Source organism: Amblyomma maculatum, chromosome 1 (genome assembly GCF_055883805.1).
Source record: "Amblyomma maculatum isolate TAMU_Amacu chromosome 1, ASM5588380v1, whole genome shotgun sequence".
NCBI classification, from domain to species: domain Eukaryota; kingdom Metazoa; phylum Arthropoda; class Arachnida; order Ixodida; family Ixodidae; genus Amblyomma; species Amblyomma maculatum.
The window spans coordinates 194,515,640-194,531,042 of NC_139344.1; the positions used below are offsets into that span (position 1 = coordinate 194,515,640).

The 15,403-nt window shown below is 45.2% G+C and overlaps 1 protein-coding gene and 1 pseudogene across 3 annotated transcripts in view; one reads left to right on the forward strand and one right to left on the reverse strand.

Moving 5' to 3' along the window:
* The window catches only part of LOC146205297 (uncharacterized), a 36,938-nt pseudogene extending 36,313 nt beyond the window's left edge, over window positions 1-625 (forward strand).
* Prp4k (Pre-mRNA processing factor 4 kinase) overlaps window positions 1-15,403 on the reverse strand; it is an 84,412-nt gene that overhangs the window by 27,302 nt on the left and 41,707 nt on the right. For all 3 annotated transcript variants that reach the window (XR_014704165.1, XM_084589961.1, XM_084589960.1), the window contains exons 12-16: window positions 14,530-14,667; window positions 14,023-14,176; window positions 7,153-7,267; window positions 5,777-6,015; window positions 1,651-1,856 (exon numbers count right to left, since the gene is read on the reverse strand). Coding sequence is in view for 2 of the 3 variants with exons in the window: in XM_084589961.1 (XP_084446087.1) it covers window positions 1,653-1,856; window positions 5,777-6,015; window positions 7,153-7,267; window positions 14,023-14,176; window positions 14,530-14,667 (850 nt within the window). In the remaining variant the exon portion in view is untranslated. The remainder of the gene's footprint in view (window positions 1-1,650; window positions 1,857-5,776; window positions 6,016-7,152; window positions 7,268-14,022; window positions 14,177-14,529; window positions 14,668-15,403) is intronic.

Here is a 15,403-nt window from a genome sequence, read left to right on the forward strand (position 1 = left end):
AGGTCTTGCAAGATCTGCATTAGGGTCTTTTGCTTTTGCCAGTATGCGTTGGTTATTACCCCTCTGGCTGCACCATAAGGGGGAGGGAAGGGGGGGGGGGTGACGGTGTAGGTTTGGGACTGTATTGTGAGCTGCATTATGGCAACCAGGCGTAGGGCATTGCTTTTATGCAGGCTGTTCATGGTGCACGCGTTATTGATGGGGTGGATGCGTAGGTAGCAGCCTTCAGATCTTGGAGATCTTTGGCATCAGCTATAAGGGAAAGTTAAAGCTTCGTGGCTTTACGTCAGTAAGCATAAGTCCTCCATTCGAATGGAACACTACCTTATGATCCTCCGCATGTAATAGCGACTGCTGTTGCGACTTTTATGCTGCGCATCGTGTGAAGCTGGCATGTCTGCTGTGTTTGGTATGTGGGAGCTGCAGGTGATGAACTGGCGCTGTTGATGGAAGTGGCGGTGATGTTGTCGGTACGCTTGGTGCTGTGCAGCATGGTGAGCCCAGACTTGACATTGTCTTGAATTTTCTGCAGTTGTTTCTGGTGGGCTGGCAGGCTCAGGATATGGTTCCAATTTCTGTGATCACAACCCTTTGGGTCGATTTCCTCTCCATGCTGTCGGTGTAGGTGAGGCCGAAAAACCTGGCAGGCAGTGACTTACGGGATGCGGGCTCGCAGTCCGCACTATCCACCGGGTGGAGAAAACAGCCACAGCTCCGCGAGGTTGGCTACACGGTTTTCCAGGAACCCCGGCCCTGCTTGGGGCGGGGGAGAGGCACTGGAGCTATGGAAAAAGTGTCCGCCCTCGGTGCATGCTCGAAAAAAACTTTCTGGGGCAATGGTGGTGGGCAAGTGAGAACATGCACCTCCTTGCTCAGCGGCGGTGCGAATGCGCACGCTCTCCCCCAGACTGACTTCTATGTCAACCTCCTTTCCCCGCTCCCTCGTAGACATGTCGTGCGAGCCGCGGTTGAGGTGGAGGCTGCAGCCATGCCATGCCCTCAGCGCAATCGTGAAACGTTTCACTGCTTTTAAAACTTATTAACCATAAGTACTTTCAAGGTGGTCTCCCTTACTATCAAATCTTAATCTTGTTTTTGCTATGCATTATCTTTATGAGTCTTCACACGAAAACTGCATATAACAAAAACCTGGTGTAGCGAAACATCGCAGACATTTTACAGTTTCATTATAACCAGGTTTAACAGCATGCACACATACACACAAGAAAAAAAAAACAGGTTTATGTATATTATCAAATTCCTTATTAACTTTCCAGAAATCAGCCACAGAAGAAACAAACCGAATTTCCTTTATGTACAGTTCAAAACATTCAACAAAAGTCAATCATACAGACATCTTACAAAGCAAGCTAGACCGTGGTGCCATGGTATCATCCAATAAATAAGTGATACCAACACTGCAAGTTTCGCATGGCTTCTCAAAGCAAGGCACCACTGCACAAATCATAGCACCTTGCTTTAAGAACATTTTCAAATAATGCAAAATACATCATGACAAAATAGAAAAATTTTTACCACTGATGATGTAAAGTGCACAGGCACCACACCGTATGCACTTCTTTATATCACCCTCTATACTATATAATTTGTGTGCTAATATTACTGAACTATAAATGGGTAAGTACTCACACTTAAATCTTGTCATGAATGAATGGGTGGGCCAGAGCATGATTGATCGATATTCGCTTTGCAGGGTCTAGCATCAATGTCTTCTCCAGAAGATCCTTCAATTGGCCCACTTTCTTGACTTGGTCCTCTGGCAGCCGCTGTCGTCCAATTAACTCACAGGACAGGTCGCGCGTCTGGTTGATGTTGGTCATGACTACTACTTTCTCCTACATGGTAGCAAACAAAGCATTGATGTTAGCAAGCAATGAATCTCGGTTTAAATAATGAACAATGCAGACTCTTACAGCAATAAGACGCTGCATGCAAGGCACCATAAGGCACCGACTTTTGCACAAGCCTTCTATGACAAACCAGCCGTAGAAGAAGCATGATTAGCATATATATGCTCCGATTATTAGATGACCACTTGCTGCCTTTTCACACAAACAACCTGACAAGTCCTAACCTCAATAACCCTTTCGCTGTCACGAACATACCGGTATTTTTTAGTGCTTCCCTCCCACAGTGTCACTGACATACAGGTACGTTCGCTACCATGCATTCAAAACTTAGCTGGCGAGCTTGGACTGGCTGCGCCACCTGTCAAGTCTTTCTACGCCGCCTTCTTTACTGGGAGGCGCGGTTGCTGTGCGCGCCCTACTCTCTCGCGCTAAGCGATCATGTGGCGCGTGTGTGCGGTTACGGGTTCAAGGGTTGCTCTGCCATCGGCCGCAGGTTTGCAGGTTTTTAGGCCCGTTCGATTCACCTACACTGCCTACACTAGTTCTCTTCGTGGAGCACTTCGCCATTCGTTTCACGAGTGTAGCCTAGCACCCTGTATAAGACGTTGTTCTTTTCACCTAAGTATAGATGTCGTGCAGTCCTAGTTGAGAAAAATTCTACACCCTCTCGACTAACAGTGCCGATTGCGTGCAGCCAGTGCCGCAGCAGACGACAGCGAGAGGCACACGTAACTTCTCCCTTCAGTATTTCAGTTTCAAATGACGGCAGTGTGTTCGGCGTTGTCAACGGCGTAAACACATTATGAAGCCTATCGTTGGAGAAGACGGCCAACAAATGGGCTCAGAGGATGGATATATGTACGCTACACCAGGTAAGACTTCACTCAGTCAACAAAAAGAGAAACACGTGCATGCGTTTCTTTATGCACCGACGCCGTGCTTGCATGGCACTTGTTCTTTTTTGGCTTATTTTACTCATCTAATTTGCTTCTCGCCTTTTTTTCTTGTTCCCCGTAAATGAGCTTGGTATAAACCAAGTTCGTAGTTAGATAGCTTGGCATGTTTGCTATCCAACCTTTTTAAATATGTTGGCTTTATCTAGCTGTGCGTGCGTCGCCTCTTCTCCTTTGACCTTTGACAGGTTTTATTCAAACCTATGACCCAGATTTTAACTATACTGCTTTATTTCGCTGTAGCTCCCAGAACATCAATATTATACTCTCGCAAAGATGGCACAATCGTATCGGCGTCGTTGAGCGACGACACCAGTCACCAAGCTAACCACCCGACTGATTGCCAAACGTCCACGCCGCTGCAGAGTTCCTCAAGTTCCTCTTCGTCACTGCTGCTGGAGCCTACAAGCTCCATAGCTGCTTGTATGCGGTCCATTTTCTTTTCTTTCGTAGCTCAGAGAACAGACAGCAAGCAATAATAAGCGTGACAAGCGCGCCCACGCGTCGTGAACGAAGCAGAAGGCTTGCACTACTCATTCGTTTCTATCTGGCGCTAGTGTCGAGCTGCGCCTGCACATCTGAACTGGCGCTGCATGAGTGCAGCACTTGCACGGCACTTGCTGTGCACTGCATGAACTAGTGTAGATCGTGCAGGGTGAATCAAACGGACCATTTATTTTTATTCTGTTGGCGTGTCTGCTACAACGCTTCAAGTTCAGGGGTGAGCGCCGTTCCCTCTCCAAAAGGTCGACATACGACTCGATCGCTGCTTTCGCTCTCTCTCACCGCGCCCTTGCTTGCGGCTAGCAGCAGCAAAGAAGGTTGTTTTAGCCTCTTTCCATCTCCCTCTGTCATCTTGATTTCACAATGTGCTATTTATCTCTGTTGTGCAGGCCACTAAAAGTGTGCCCTCCGTGCGTGCGATTACTTTCGGATGGCTGACCGCACGGGACCTCGACTGTCGACTGGAGCGATGGCTCTTCTGATTATGAATATGAGCCAAGCTCAGATTCAGACTCTCAAGAAGTATCGAGCAGTGTTTTTTTTTCTTATATTATCCTCATTTGTCTCATTTATAGTCAGATTGATGATGAGATGACTCTAATTAAGAACACCTGCAGAACACTGAAATGCTCATATTCTGTTGACTATGTTATTTGTATAGCAATCATAATCAAAAATAAATCACTACAGCGCGTTGCACAATTAGAGGCGCGATGTAGAATGCTTCTCCCAGCTAAACCGCGGAATCCTCGCAGTTCAAATTTTGCACAGAAATGGTATTTTGTTGCTAGTATTTTTTAATACCAAATTTGTTTGGGGTACTTGCCTGATTCGATCAAAAGAAGTCAAATGTTCCCATCTTATGCAGTGGCGACGACGCCAGACGAGCCGCTGCCCCAGCGATGGTACTGGTGGCACCACCTCATGCTGCTACAACTCTGTAGCAGGAAAAGAGGGGGCGAACGTTTCTGGCAGGAGGTTTGAGTTGTTGTAAGCACCATGAGGTGGCGCCACCAGTACCATCGCTGGGGCAGCGGCTCGTCTGGCGTCGTCGCCGCCGCATAAGATGAGAACATCTGACTTCTTTTGATCGAATCGGGCAAGTACCCCAAACAAATTTGGTATTAAAAAACACTAGCAACAAAATACCATTTCTGTGCAAAATTTGAACTGCGAGGATTCCGCGGTTTAGCTGGGAGAAGCATTCTACATCGCGCCTCTAATTGTGCAACACGCTATATGCTCGTTACCTGATATGCTCGTTCCCTGAAACCAAGCCGACACTGGGGGTGTGTCATGGCCAGAAACACCCTACAGCGAAAGGATTAACTCATTTAAGGTACCCATGTACTATGCGATGTGAGTACATGTCAAAGAATTCCAGGTGGTAAAATTTCTGCAGCTCGTCACTATGGCATCCCACATAGCCTAAGTCGCTTCAGAATGTTAAACCCTATAAACCTATAACCCATTAAAACATAAGTGACATTGGAACCCCTACAAATTACTCTAAAAAAAAAAAAAAAAAAGTGAATAGTACAGCATCTACACCCTTCACTGCTCAAATTTTTTTCGCGGTCATGCTTTTACTTTGGTGGTGACAAAAAGACATACTAGGGTCGTCCGGGAATATGTTATGGATGATTAGCATGTTTTCGTTGCCACAAGCAACAACAATAAATCTGAACAGCAGAGTGCATTAGCACCACGCTATATGCACCTCACTTTGTCACCCTCAGGTGATCCCGGATATATCGAACTCAACGAGAATTGCGAAACGGTTCGATATATCGATAATATAGAACATGCCAAGAGATGAGCTAACGGCACGCTTCCTGCAGCGATGTATTTCACGCCAGTGTACCAGCAGCTCATCGCTCTGCTCGGGCGTAGCGACCCGCGCTGTGCATGTATGCGCACCTTGCGCACCCATGCGCAGAGCCTCGCCAGCCACCAAAAAGAGGAGCGCACCCCAATTTGCCACTCCGTGAACGTAAGCGCAAGCTCTAAGTAATTGGTGAAGTCCGATCGAAGCGTCGAAGCTTACCCTGCTCGCACCTAGCGTCTAGCACCGCTTGGCACACGTGCCGTTGTTGTTGGGGATCCCATCAAAGTTACTGCGGACGATGCTTTAGGAAACCGTTCACTGTAAGAGGTGTGAATCTGTTGGTTTGGTTAACTGTATTTAACGCCCCAAAGCGACTCAGGCTACGAGAGATGCCGCAATGGAGGGCTCCAGAAATTTCAACCACCTGAGGTTCTTTAACGAAGCACTGACATCGCACAGCATATGGCCGCTTTGCATTTTGCCTCCATAAAAAAGCGACCGCCACAGCCAAGTTTCGATCCCGTATCTTTGGACACAGCAGTCAAGCGTTGTAGCCACTGCGCCACCGTGGAGGTGTTCACAGAAAAGACTAATCCCAAAATAAACAAGAAAAAACTTACCCGTTCAGTAACCTTGTCAACTTCATGATAGAGGAAGTTGCAATTAGCATCAAAATGCTGATCTCTGAAGATTCCTTTCCGTATAAGGCGATTGGGAAACTTTCCCTTCAGGTCCATACAGAATTTGAGCATCTGGTTATTAGATTTGCCAGGAAACATAATTTTGCCCGTGTAAAGCTCATACAGAGTGCATCCAACGCTCCACATGTCAATTCCAAAGTCATAACCCAGGCCAAGAACTGCAAGTATATTCAAAGGTATAGAAAAATCCAAAATTATTACCTGCGAAAGCAAAATGTTTCATGCACAAGAAGTTCAAACAGTCCTTTTTTTTTTCCACTGCGTTTCTTCTCAGCTATAAATTTCATAGCACATTTAATACCACTCACTTGTACTTAAATTAGCATTAATTCACAACAATTACCATACATGATAGCTAAGTTTTTCTGTATCCCATAATCAATAAATTACCCACCAATCTTCAATTCCTCTGTGTTCTATGATAGACTCCTGATGCGATATGCTTTGCAAACTGAATAAGCTATGTTTCAGGAACCACCTTGCCTTAGGCAATGCAGTTTCAGCTGTAAACGTTAAATGTGGTTCCATCTGGAAGATGCCACTACAAAAAGAAAGCTGTTTGGAACCAATGTCGCTGCTACTGCCAACGCTGCGCTTCAATCAAATCATGGCTTTTACGTAGGAACAAACAGAAAATGCATAATAAAGCATGTAACTCAATTTATAGTTGCACTTCCAGTTGTCATAACAGCTACAGGAATACCGTCAGGAAGCTGGTGTGAAGATTCAAGTTTTTTCGATCCCAATGGAATTCATACAAGAGTGAAGCGAGACAGCATGCAGACTTTTGTGTAAGCATAAGGTTTGGTTACTCCTTCTAGACATGTGCCTAAATCTATGTTCACAATTTGTGATCTTACGTCAGTCTGGACCAGAGCCTATGGCAACCAGCGCATGCAATGCAAGTGTGCAGCGTTTGGGTATAACCGAATTACACATATGGTAAAAAAAAATATGAGCAGCAGAAAATGAAACCCCTCCAACCAGAAGTTGTACACAACGCCCTTCATTTGGACAGCTGCTGCATATTTGACGAAAGCTAGAGCGCACCCAAGGCACCTATAAGCATTCCCGGCCATGAACAGATAGTGACTTTCTTTGCACTAATGCTGTTAGAAAGCAGCAGACATTTCATGACTCGCACGAGAAACACTAAACTGCTTTTCGTGTGAGGTGGTGCTACTTGTACTGGAGTAGTTGTACCTTCATACCAGTGCATGAGGCCTATAGCTCTCTAAAAAAGTGCCATGCTTAAGACAGCACAAGGGCCATGGCATCAAAGATTTTTTTCTTACCTATTTCTGGAGCACGATAAAATCTGCTGACAAGGTATGGTGTGATGTCGTTTTCAGCCACGTGAGATGCAGAGCCAAAATCACAGAGCTTTAAAACAAGCTTGGTTTCGTTTACCTTGAACAAAAAAAATAAAAAGAATATGACTGCCATGACAAAGAAACAATGAAGCATTCAAAGCTGCAGCACGTATGCCATTTGCAGATTCGACAAGAGTGGTTTGTCAGCGAAGGAAACACACGAAGACCCCAAGCAACCATGTGAACTTTCCTTTTCTTCTACAAAATATAGTTCATAGTGCTGCAAAAAGACAAACTTCTTTCAATAAGCATTCAAGCATTGCATAAAACACTTTCTCAATTCTCATTTTCTTAACTTCTCATAGCTCTTCACATGCAGTAGAACCGTTTCATTCTCTAGCAGATGTAGTCAAAGATGCAATGAAAATCTGCCTGGTCAAGCACAGAAGACAAAGAAAGGATTTATTTTCACTGACGAAGGTGAAACAGAAAGATGCTTTGATCTGTCTAAAAAAAGAAAAGAACAGCAATCCCAGCTCAATATGGTACAACCCAAACTTTCTAGAAATTCATTTTGAAGGTAGCGCAAAAAACGAGAACCAAGGAGTAGAAGGACACAACACGAGCGCTTATGTTTCTAGAAATGGCTAACCTGACTATACTGTAGTGAAAATTGAAAAACAAGCGTTACAGCCGAAGACAGCAGATCCAAATATCTTTGCTGTCAGTGCAGGCATTCCGTATGTCCACAGCATTCCATATGTGTACAGAATAAGAAAGGAATTTTCCCACGTACTTGCAAAGCATGAATTCCGCATTATGCACAAGCCAACCTGCAAGCTATGGAACTTGCTTTAGAGGTGTGCATGGACAGAAAACTTAAGCCCGAGCCCGGCCCGGGCCCGACGCTACAGACCCGAGCCCAGCCCGGCCCGACTTGGATAGGGACCGAGCCCGGCCCATCATGCTATAAATGCAGTTGAAGCTAGCGATGAAAAAAAATAATAATTTCAGGATGATAGGTTTATCCAACATCTTAAAATGTTGAGTTGTCTCGTTTGAAATAACAAATTTGTTGAATATATAGGGGCACATGATGTACGTACAATTAATTTATTGCGCAAAAACAAGTTATCCATCAAATTGAGGCACTTGCGGCGCTCTTGGATAACGAACCCGGTAGCACTGAAGTTTATTTCGGTGCTAAAACTTTTGGCTGGAAAGACTAACACGTTTTTCGATAGCAAAGCAAGTTTTCGGTAAGCAGCCTGTTTGCTTCTCCAAATAAGCACCAGCTCTAAACCTAAATAAGGGGTTAATTTTGTGGCCAAGTACTCGGTGAGCTTGCCTGGCTCACCGAGTACCTGGCTCCTTTAACGTGACATTTTCGCAACAAGAGAAACAAGAGGAAACTCTTGCACTGAAGATGCTTTGAGCTATGTCCCGCTTCAAATGAGGTCATGTTGAGGCAGGAGTAAGTCACAGCAGAGACGTGTGATAGGCGACAGCATGGCACGAATTTTGAAACTGATACCTAAGCATCAGCGCCGGTGTTACCACAACGGAGATGCGACACTCGAAACTAAATAGCCCACATGCGGTCTCTCTGCTCGGTCATTGACGGATACCAAAAATCCGTTTGCAGCGAGGAGGAAAGACGGGCCGATGCTGGCAAAGAACTCGGAAGCTCTTGCATGGAGACGACGCGGGAAAATGCTGTGCATTCTAGACGCTTATCACACCATAGAGTAAGATATATATATTGAGGACACTCCCATAGGGCCCCAGCGGCTCACTTTTGGGTTTCAGCGCATAGCGGAGTTGGCGAAGCATGCCAGCCTCAGAGCGGGGCGCTTAAAAATACCAAATCTCGAAGGCTGCAACGTTACTTTTGGTTTCGGTTTTCCGCATGCGTCTCAACCAAACACACAAGATACTGCCGTGTACAAAAGAACAAAGACATGCGTTAAGACTAAGACCAAGGAAAGGAGCACTACCACGCCTTACTGTTACGAAGAATGTCAGCAAAGAGGCATCAACCTACTCTTGCACCCCTTTTATAGGGCACGACAGGGATGCAAAAAGTGTTCGCACGGGCATATGGATCTATGAATAAAGCAGAACCCTCAGAATCGGGAGGTTGTGGCGAATGCCACCTAGCCGTGACAATAAATACTATTTGCACCTAATCTTGCCTTACTTTTACTTAACCTTGCCTTACTTTTAGTAACCAAGTAATCTATATTCCGTTACTTCGACCTGTCTACAGTCTATTGTTAATTATATACAATCCTGAAGCTAAAACTTTTTTTTTTTTTTGATGCAACGCCGTCTGGCGGAGTTGTGGAACCTTGAGCTGGGCCGCAAATGGTGTCGAGTGTCCTCTTTTTATATATATACCTGACTCTATGATCGCACTAAGGCCGTAATCGTGCTTTCGCAAATGTTGCATGTGTTCGTGATCGGGGTGTCCGGCCCAAGACAAATATCCCTTGGCCTGGGCCCGGCCCAAGCCCGAGCAAAAGGGCTTTTGAGCAGTCCGAGCCCATGCACAGCTCTAACTTGCTCGTTAATTATAAGGACTGCCTGCCAGACATCAACTTTTTTGGTGTTGTCTACCAAATTCCTTGTGGAGACTGCAGCCAGGTCTATACTGGCAAGATGGAGAAGTCCAAGAAGTTCAGTTATGCTACTGGCAAAATGCAAATCTGAGCAATTTTTGAAGCACTAAAATTTCCAATTTGGAGCACTTTGCAGTAGAAGGACACTGATTTAGGAGCAGTCTGGAGCAATTAGTTCCCGACCTGGAGCACTTTGGAGTAATAAAACACTGATTTAGATGCATTTCCAGAGTTTATGTTGGGCAGACGGAACAGCATTACCAGTCTCTGAAACTGGACAATGGCGCCAATCTTCCTAAACACTGCAGAGAATGCGGAGGCTGCTACCCCTTGCTGAACAAGGCCTCCATTATCGGAAGGGGAAAAATTAGGCTCGAAAGGAAAATTTTAGAAGCGGCATACATGAGCAAGCTTAGATCTGAAACATGTGTAAGTAAGCCATCTGTGGCTTTTTCAGTAAAGAGACACTGTTCTTAACCAATCAGTGACGCACATGTCTTCACACTTTTCTGCAGTGTTCAATGGTTATCTCGCCTACCTTTGACGAGTAATAATGTTTTGGCTGGATATTTTCTTTGTAATGCGCAGATACCACTTTTGTTGCTAAAGGGTTTTTTCCAATAAGCCTCAGTTGCAAGTTACCACTCGTCCTGTCCCCTTCTTGTCCTTTGTCCAGTCTGAAGTAGCAATTCTTTTTCCCGACAACAATGTCTTTAATCCTTTGCACAACGCAACATGGCCGTAGCAAGAGTGTTCTCAGTTTAAATTTCGCGGTTTTTCTCACTGCGATTCGTGCGCATTCTTTGCATACATGATGAGCCATCTCAGTTGAAGTTTACTTCTTTTTGCACTAGAGTGGAGCACAACGTTCAGCACGGCTTCTGCATACCAGAGCGTTCTCACTTGCGCACGGAACTGCACATTCGCGCGGTTCGCTGAGAATCATGGCCACTTTTTCACTGCATGCGTTTTACAGTGATGGATTTAGTGAAAGCGATGATGACTTCAGAGAGGAGAATTACGTGCCTCCATCGGATAGTGATGACAGTGATTCGACAGAAGCGAGTGAGGAAGACGACGGTGGTGGTGAAGACAGCACCTCTGTTGACACACAAGGGAACAGTGCGCGACCACGTGCTGCGGACTGGAAGGTGTACGCGAATAATGTGCCTGATTTCACTCAATTTCCCTTCACTGTCACGAACTCAGGATCACAAGTAAGCACTTACAATCTCAGCTATGAGCTGGATTATTTTCAGCTGTTTTTTACAGATGAGCTGATGAACAATATTGTGCGTGAAACAAACCGGTATGCGCGTGAAAAGATTTCAAGTGCCGGTGAGCTTCCAAAGGACTCAATTTGGAAGGACTGGAAAGACGTGACCTTGACAGAATTCAAAGCTTTTCTTGGAGTAATTATACACATGGCTTTGAATCCGAAACCAGAACTGAAGGAGTATTTTAGCCAAGATATTGTAAACAAGATGCCTTTCTTTCTGCACATTTTTTGCCGGAAAAGATTTCTGCAAATATTTTGGATGTTGCACGTTGCCCCATGCCATGATGCCTCTTCAGGTCGGCCGGCAACTCATGGAAGCAAGATCAGGGACGTTGTGCATTACATCGCAGCGAAATGCAGAGAGCCGGCCCCCAAATTTGCATCGATAAGAGCACCGTTGGATTCAAGGGCCATGGCTCGTTCAAATGCTATAATCCGCAAAAGCCAACCAAATGGAGCATGTGTGTTTACATACTTGTCGACTGCCAAACGGGGTACATTTCTGCAACTGAGCTCTACTACGGCAGCACAACAACTGACAGTCTCAGCCGCACCTGTCGGATTGTTCTCCACCTGCTCCAGAAAGTGCAGCAAGCTACGCCGGGGAGTGGCTACCACCTCTACATAGACAGATATTACACTTCGCCAATGCTTGCCAAGGAGTTACTTCGACAGAGAATACTACTGACTGGTACCGTGACGCCAAATTGCAAGCAAATGCCACAGCAGGTCAAGAAAAACCTAAAAAAGGGTGAAGTGGCAGCTTACAGAAAAGGAGACTCCTACATGGTGCTTGCTTAGCGAGACAAGTATCAAGTGACAATGCTTAGTTCTGCCCACAATGTATCTCTGAAAGAAGTGACAAGGACACAAGCAGGAGGGAAGAAAGTGACGATGAAGAAACCAGTGGTCATATGTGACTACACAGAACACATGGGGGCAGTTGACCGTGTGGATCATTACTGTGCGAGCTACGCATTTTGTCAAAAGACAATGAAATGGTTCCGAAAGCCTTTTTCTTAGCTTCTAGAGATTTTCATTGTCAATAGCTTTATTTTGAGGTGCACACAGCTGCAGAATCATGGTGAGGAAGAACAGCAACACCTGTAGTACCGATGCAACCTCATCCAACAGCTGGTGGGTCACGTGAGGGCTAGAGCCAAAACGTGGGGATGTCTGCGCGAAAGGAGTGCGAGGAAAGGCTAGATGGGAGGAGCCATTTCATCTACAAGCTCCCAGGCCGAAAGAGCAAGGAATATGCTGTTTGTAGCAATCGAAAAACAAAAGGAGGCAGAGGTAGAGGAGTTGCCTGCAAAACGCAAGAGAAAAAATAAATATCCCGTGAAGTTTTCTTCCACAGTTTGTGTTTTTCGCGGCGCCACAGACTGGCAAAATAGTTTCGGACCAGGACAGCCGGAAAGTGGGTAAACGTTTCGGACCGCAAAGGGTTAAAGCTGCAAAGTGGCTATGCTATGCTTTCCCACACGAAGTGTAGACAATGGAAGAGCAAGCCCAATGTACACATTTCACTGACATAAAAAGTGCAGCACATTCATAAATACGCTGTGTGCGTGCATGCTATTCTAGGCTTGAGACCACAGTAGATATTGACCTTATTGCAATTGTTTATGTTACTATATACTACCACTGTAAACCCCACAGCCAGTAAGTAACTGCCAGAATTTTTTTTGTGCTTAGCACTACTAGCCGCAATTACGGATTTCACCGATGTCTGTCCAAAGTTGCTCATTCTCTTTCTCTTCGTGAACTTGAAGTGGAGAAAAAGAAACTGGCGACATTGAAAAGGCGGAGTGGCCGCGTGGCTGCAGCAGAAGGCTTTCTCTCTCTCTCCGTCTCGCCGTGAACTTGAAGGGAAAGAGAAGGTGGCGACACTCGCATTACGAGACTTAACAGTGAGGGGGCGGAGTGGCCGCACAGATCCAACCAGAGAGAGTGGGGCATGTCACAGTTGCAGACGTCGCGGCCTCCATATTGTACAAGCGTGTGCTACTCCGGACTGAGCAGACATCTCTGTTGCTCATGCGTCCTCAATTTCGGCATCTCTCCCCTCTCATCAGTCACTCCTCAGCCTTCACGGACAGCAGACATTTACACGCGGTGCTCCCTGGACCTCGGCTCCGAGCCACTCGCTGTGTCGTGAAGCAATTTGTGCTTACCTCCTCGCCTTAACTGGCGCTTGCCTACAAGCGCGTTTCCTTGCTCTTGGATTACCTTTCTTCGTTTTGGAGATCTTCTTTCATGCTCGGAATGTGTTGATGCAGAAACTCTGGAGCATCTGTTTTGTTCATTCTCTACATTCTCCTCAAATCTCTCTTTCTCTCCCCCTTTGATCCCACCCCAGACCTTTCAGGCTCAGAGCAGTGCATTCCTAAGAGGGATGCAATACATCGTGCCTATTTTCGCTCATTTGTAATAAGAACCCCTGAACATGGTGTCAGGAAAGCTGAAGATGCGGCTGCGCTGCACGTTTGCTTTGCATCGCAATGGATGAAGCCTGGCTTTCTGGCACTGCGGCGCAAGTTTGCAGTACTCGATGTGCTGAAGTGTAACGGTTACGAAGACAGCGGGAACGCAACTAATGATTCTGATATTGCAACTAAACGGCACAAGAACTTACAAGCACAAAGAATGAGAAAACGCGCCGAGCGTGCTGATGCAAAACGAAGCATAACAAAGTGTAAAATGCATGAAAAATAGAGCAGGGATAAGCAGTGCTACGCAACTATTTCACTGTAATTGTTTTTTTTTTTTTGTTTGTTTTCTTGAAGCAAAATGAGCTCTAGAAACTACTCTTTTATTTCCTTCATTATGAATTCCAACAAACCAGGAACCAACATACAAGCCTTGCTCTCTATGCCATAACTCAACAATTAGCTTTTAAATCTAAGCTACAAGGCCAACGAATAAAAGGATCAAGTTAAGGAAACTCACCAAAATGTTGTCAGGTTTGATATCAGCATGCAGAATGTTACATCTCTTCAGCAGTTTGAGGGCAAAAAACAACTGCTGGCTGTAGGACCGCACAGCTTTGATGTGCAAGCCAACATCCTTGCCATATTTTTTCAGTACTTCTCTGAGGTTCATGCTGAAAAAAAAAAAAAAAAAAGCAAATATGGTTTAACACAACCCATTTAATAACATGGCATTAAAAACAGCATACTAGAACTGTCACACCAAACACATTCACTGAAATATGGTAGTGCTCTAATCACCAGTACACACTCCACAAACTATCAATCCATTTGTTATAAAGCAGATCATTATTGCCTAGAGCTGCAATCTACGATTGTGCCACATGAATAACAATTACTGAAAGATGGCCCCAACAAGACTAAACACGATTCTTTTACCCTTCTAATATACAGGCATTATTAGCATATTTGCGTGCATTCTCTCGTTCTTTTTAAAGACCAATAACCTGAAAGGAAGAAATCTTACCTCAATGGCTCAAATACAAGGCACAGATGTTGTTTGTGAAAGAAATGCCTGAACAATCGAAGGCAATGAAATTTATCATCAGGATCAGCGTCATTCAGACGCCTTAGCATTTCCAGCTCTTTCAGACCTGTACGATGCCTGGAAAAAAATGCACCTGGTTAAACTTTTTGAAACAGAAAACAGCTCAATTCTACAATTTCAGCAAAAATCCATAAATCCTAACATTTGCTTCCAAAAACTGCACGGTGCACTCACCTATGGGGCTAAAATGCGGAGGCTAAAGAAAAGGATTTTATTTAAAGCTGAGGACACAGAGAGCTACGGAACAGAAAATGGTCGGTGCAGCGCTAAGAAATTGGAAGCGTGTAGAGTGGGTCAAAGAAATAACTAGAGTTAATGACATTCTAGCGGAAATCAAGAAATGGGCACGGGGTGGTGGTCGCTAAGGGCAACAAATTGGATTCTGAGGAAAAAAAAAGCGTTGAAAGGGGAGGCAGAAAGTTAGGTGGGTGGATGAAGTTAAGAAGTTCGCAGGGGTCAAGTGGATGCAGCTAGCACAAGATATGGGAGAGGCCTTCGCCCTGCAGTGGGTATAATCTGGCTAATGGTGACGTGATATGATGATGACAGTGATGACAATGATGATGATGATGCATGTCACGTGGCAAGCGGGTTGGCTCCACCTTTTATGTGCTACCAGCTACCATGTGCAGGCAGATAGCAGACAGTGCAGCTGATACATTCACTGGACAACCGAAGAGCCTGGAAAGCGTGAAGTCAGCATTGAGGAATAGATGTAAATGATGCAGCTTTTACGAAGTAAGCACAACTTTTGGTAGACTTGGTACTTTCTGGCAAAGATGTGGGAGAGCCC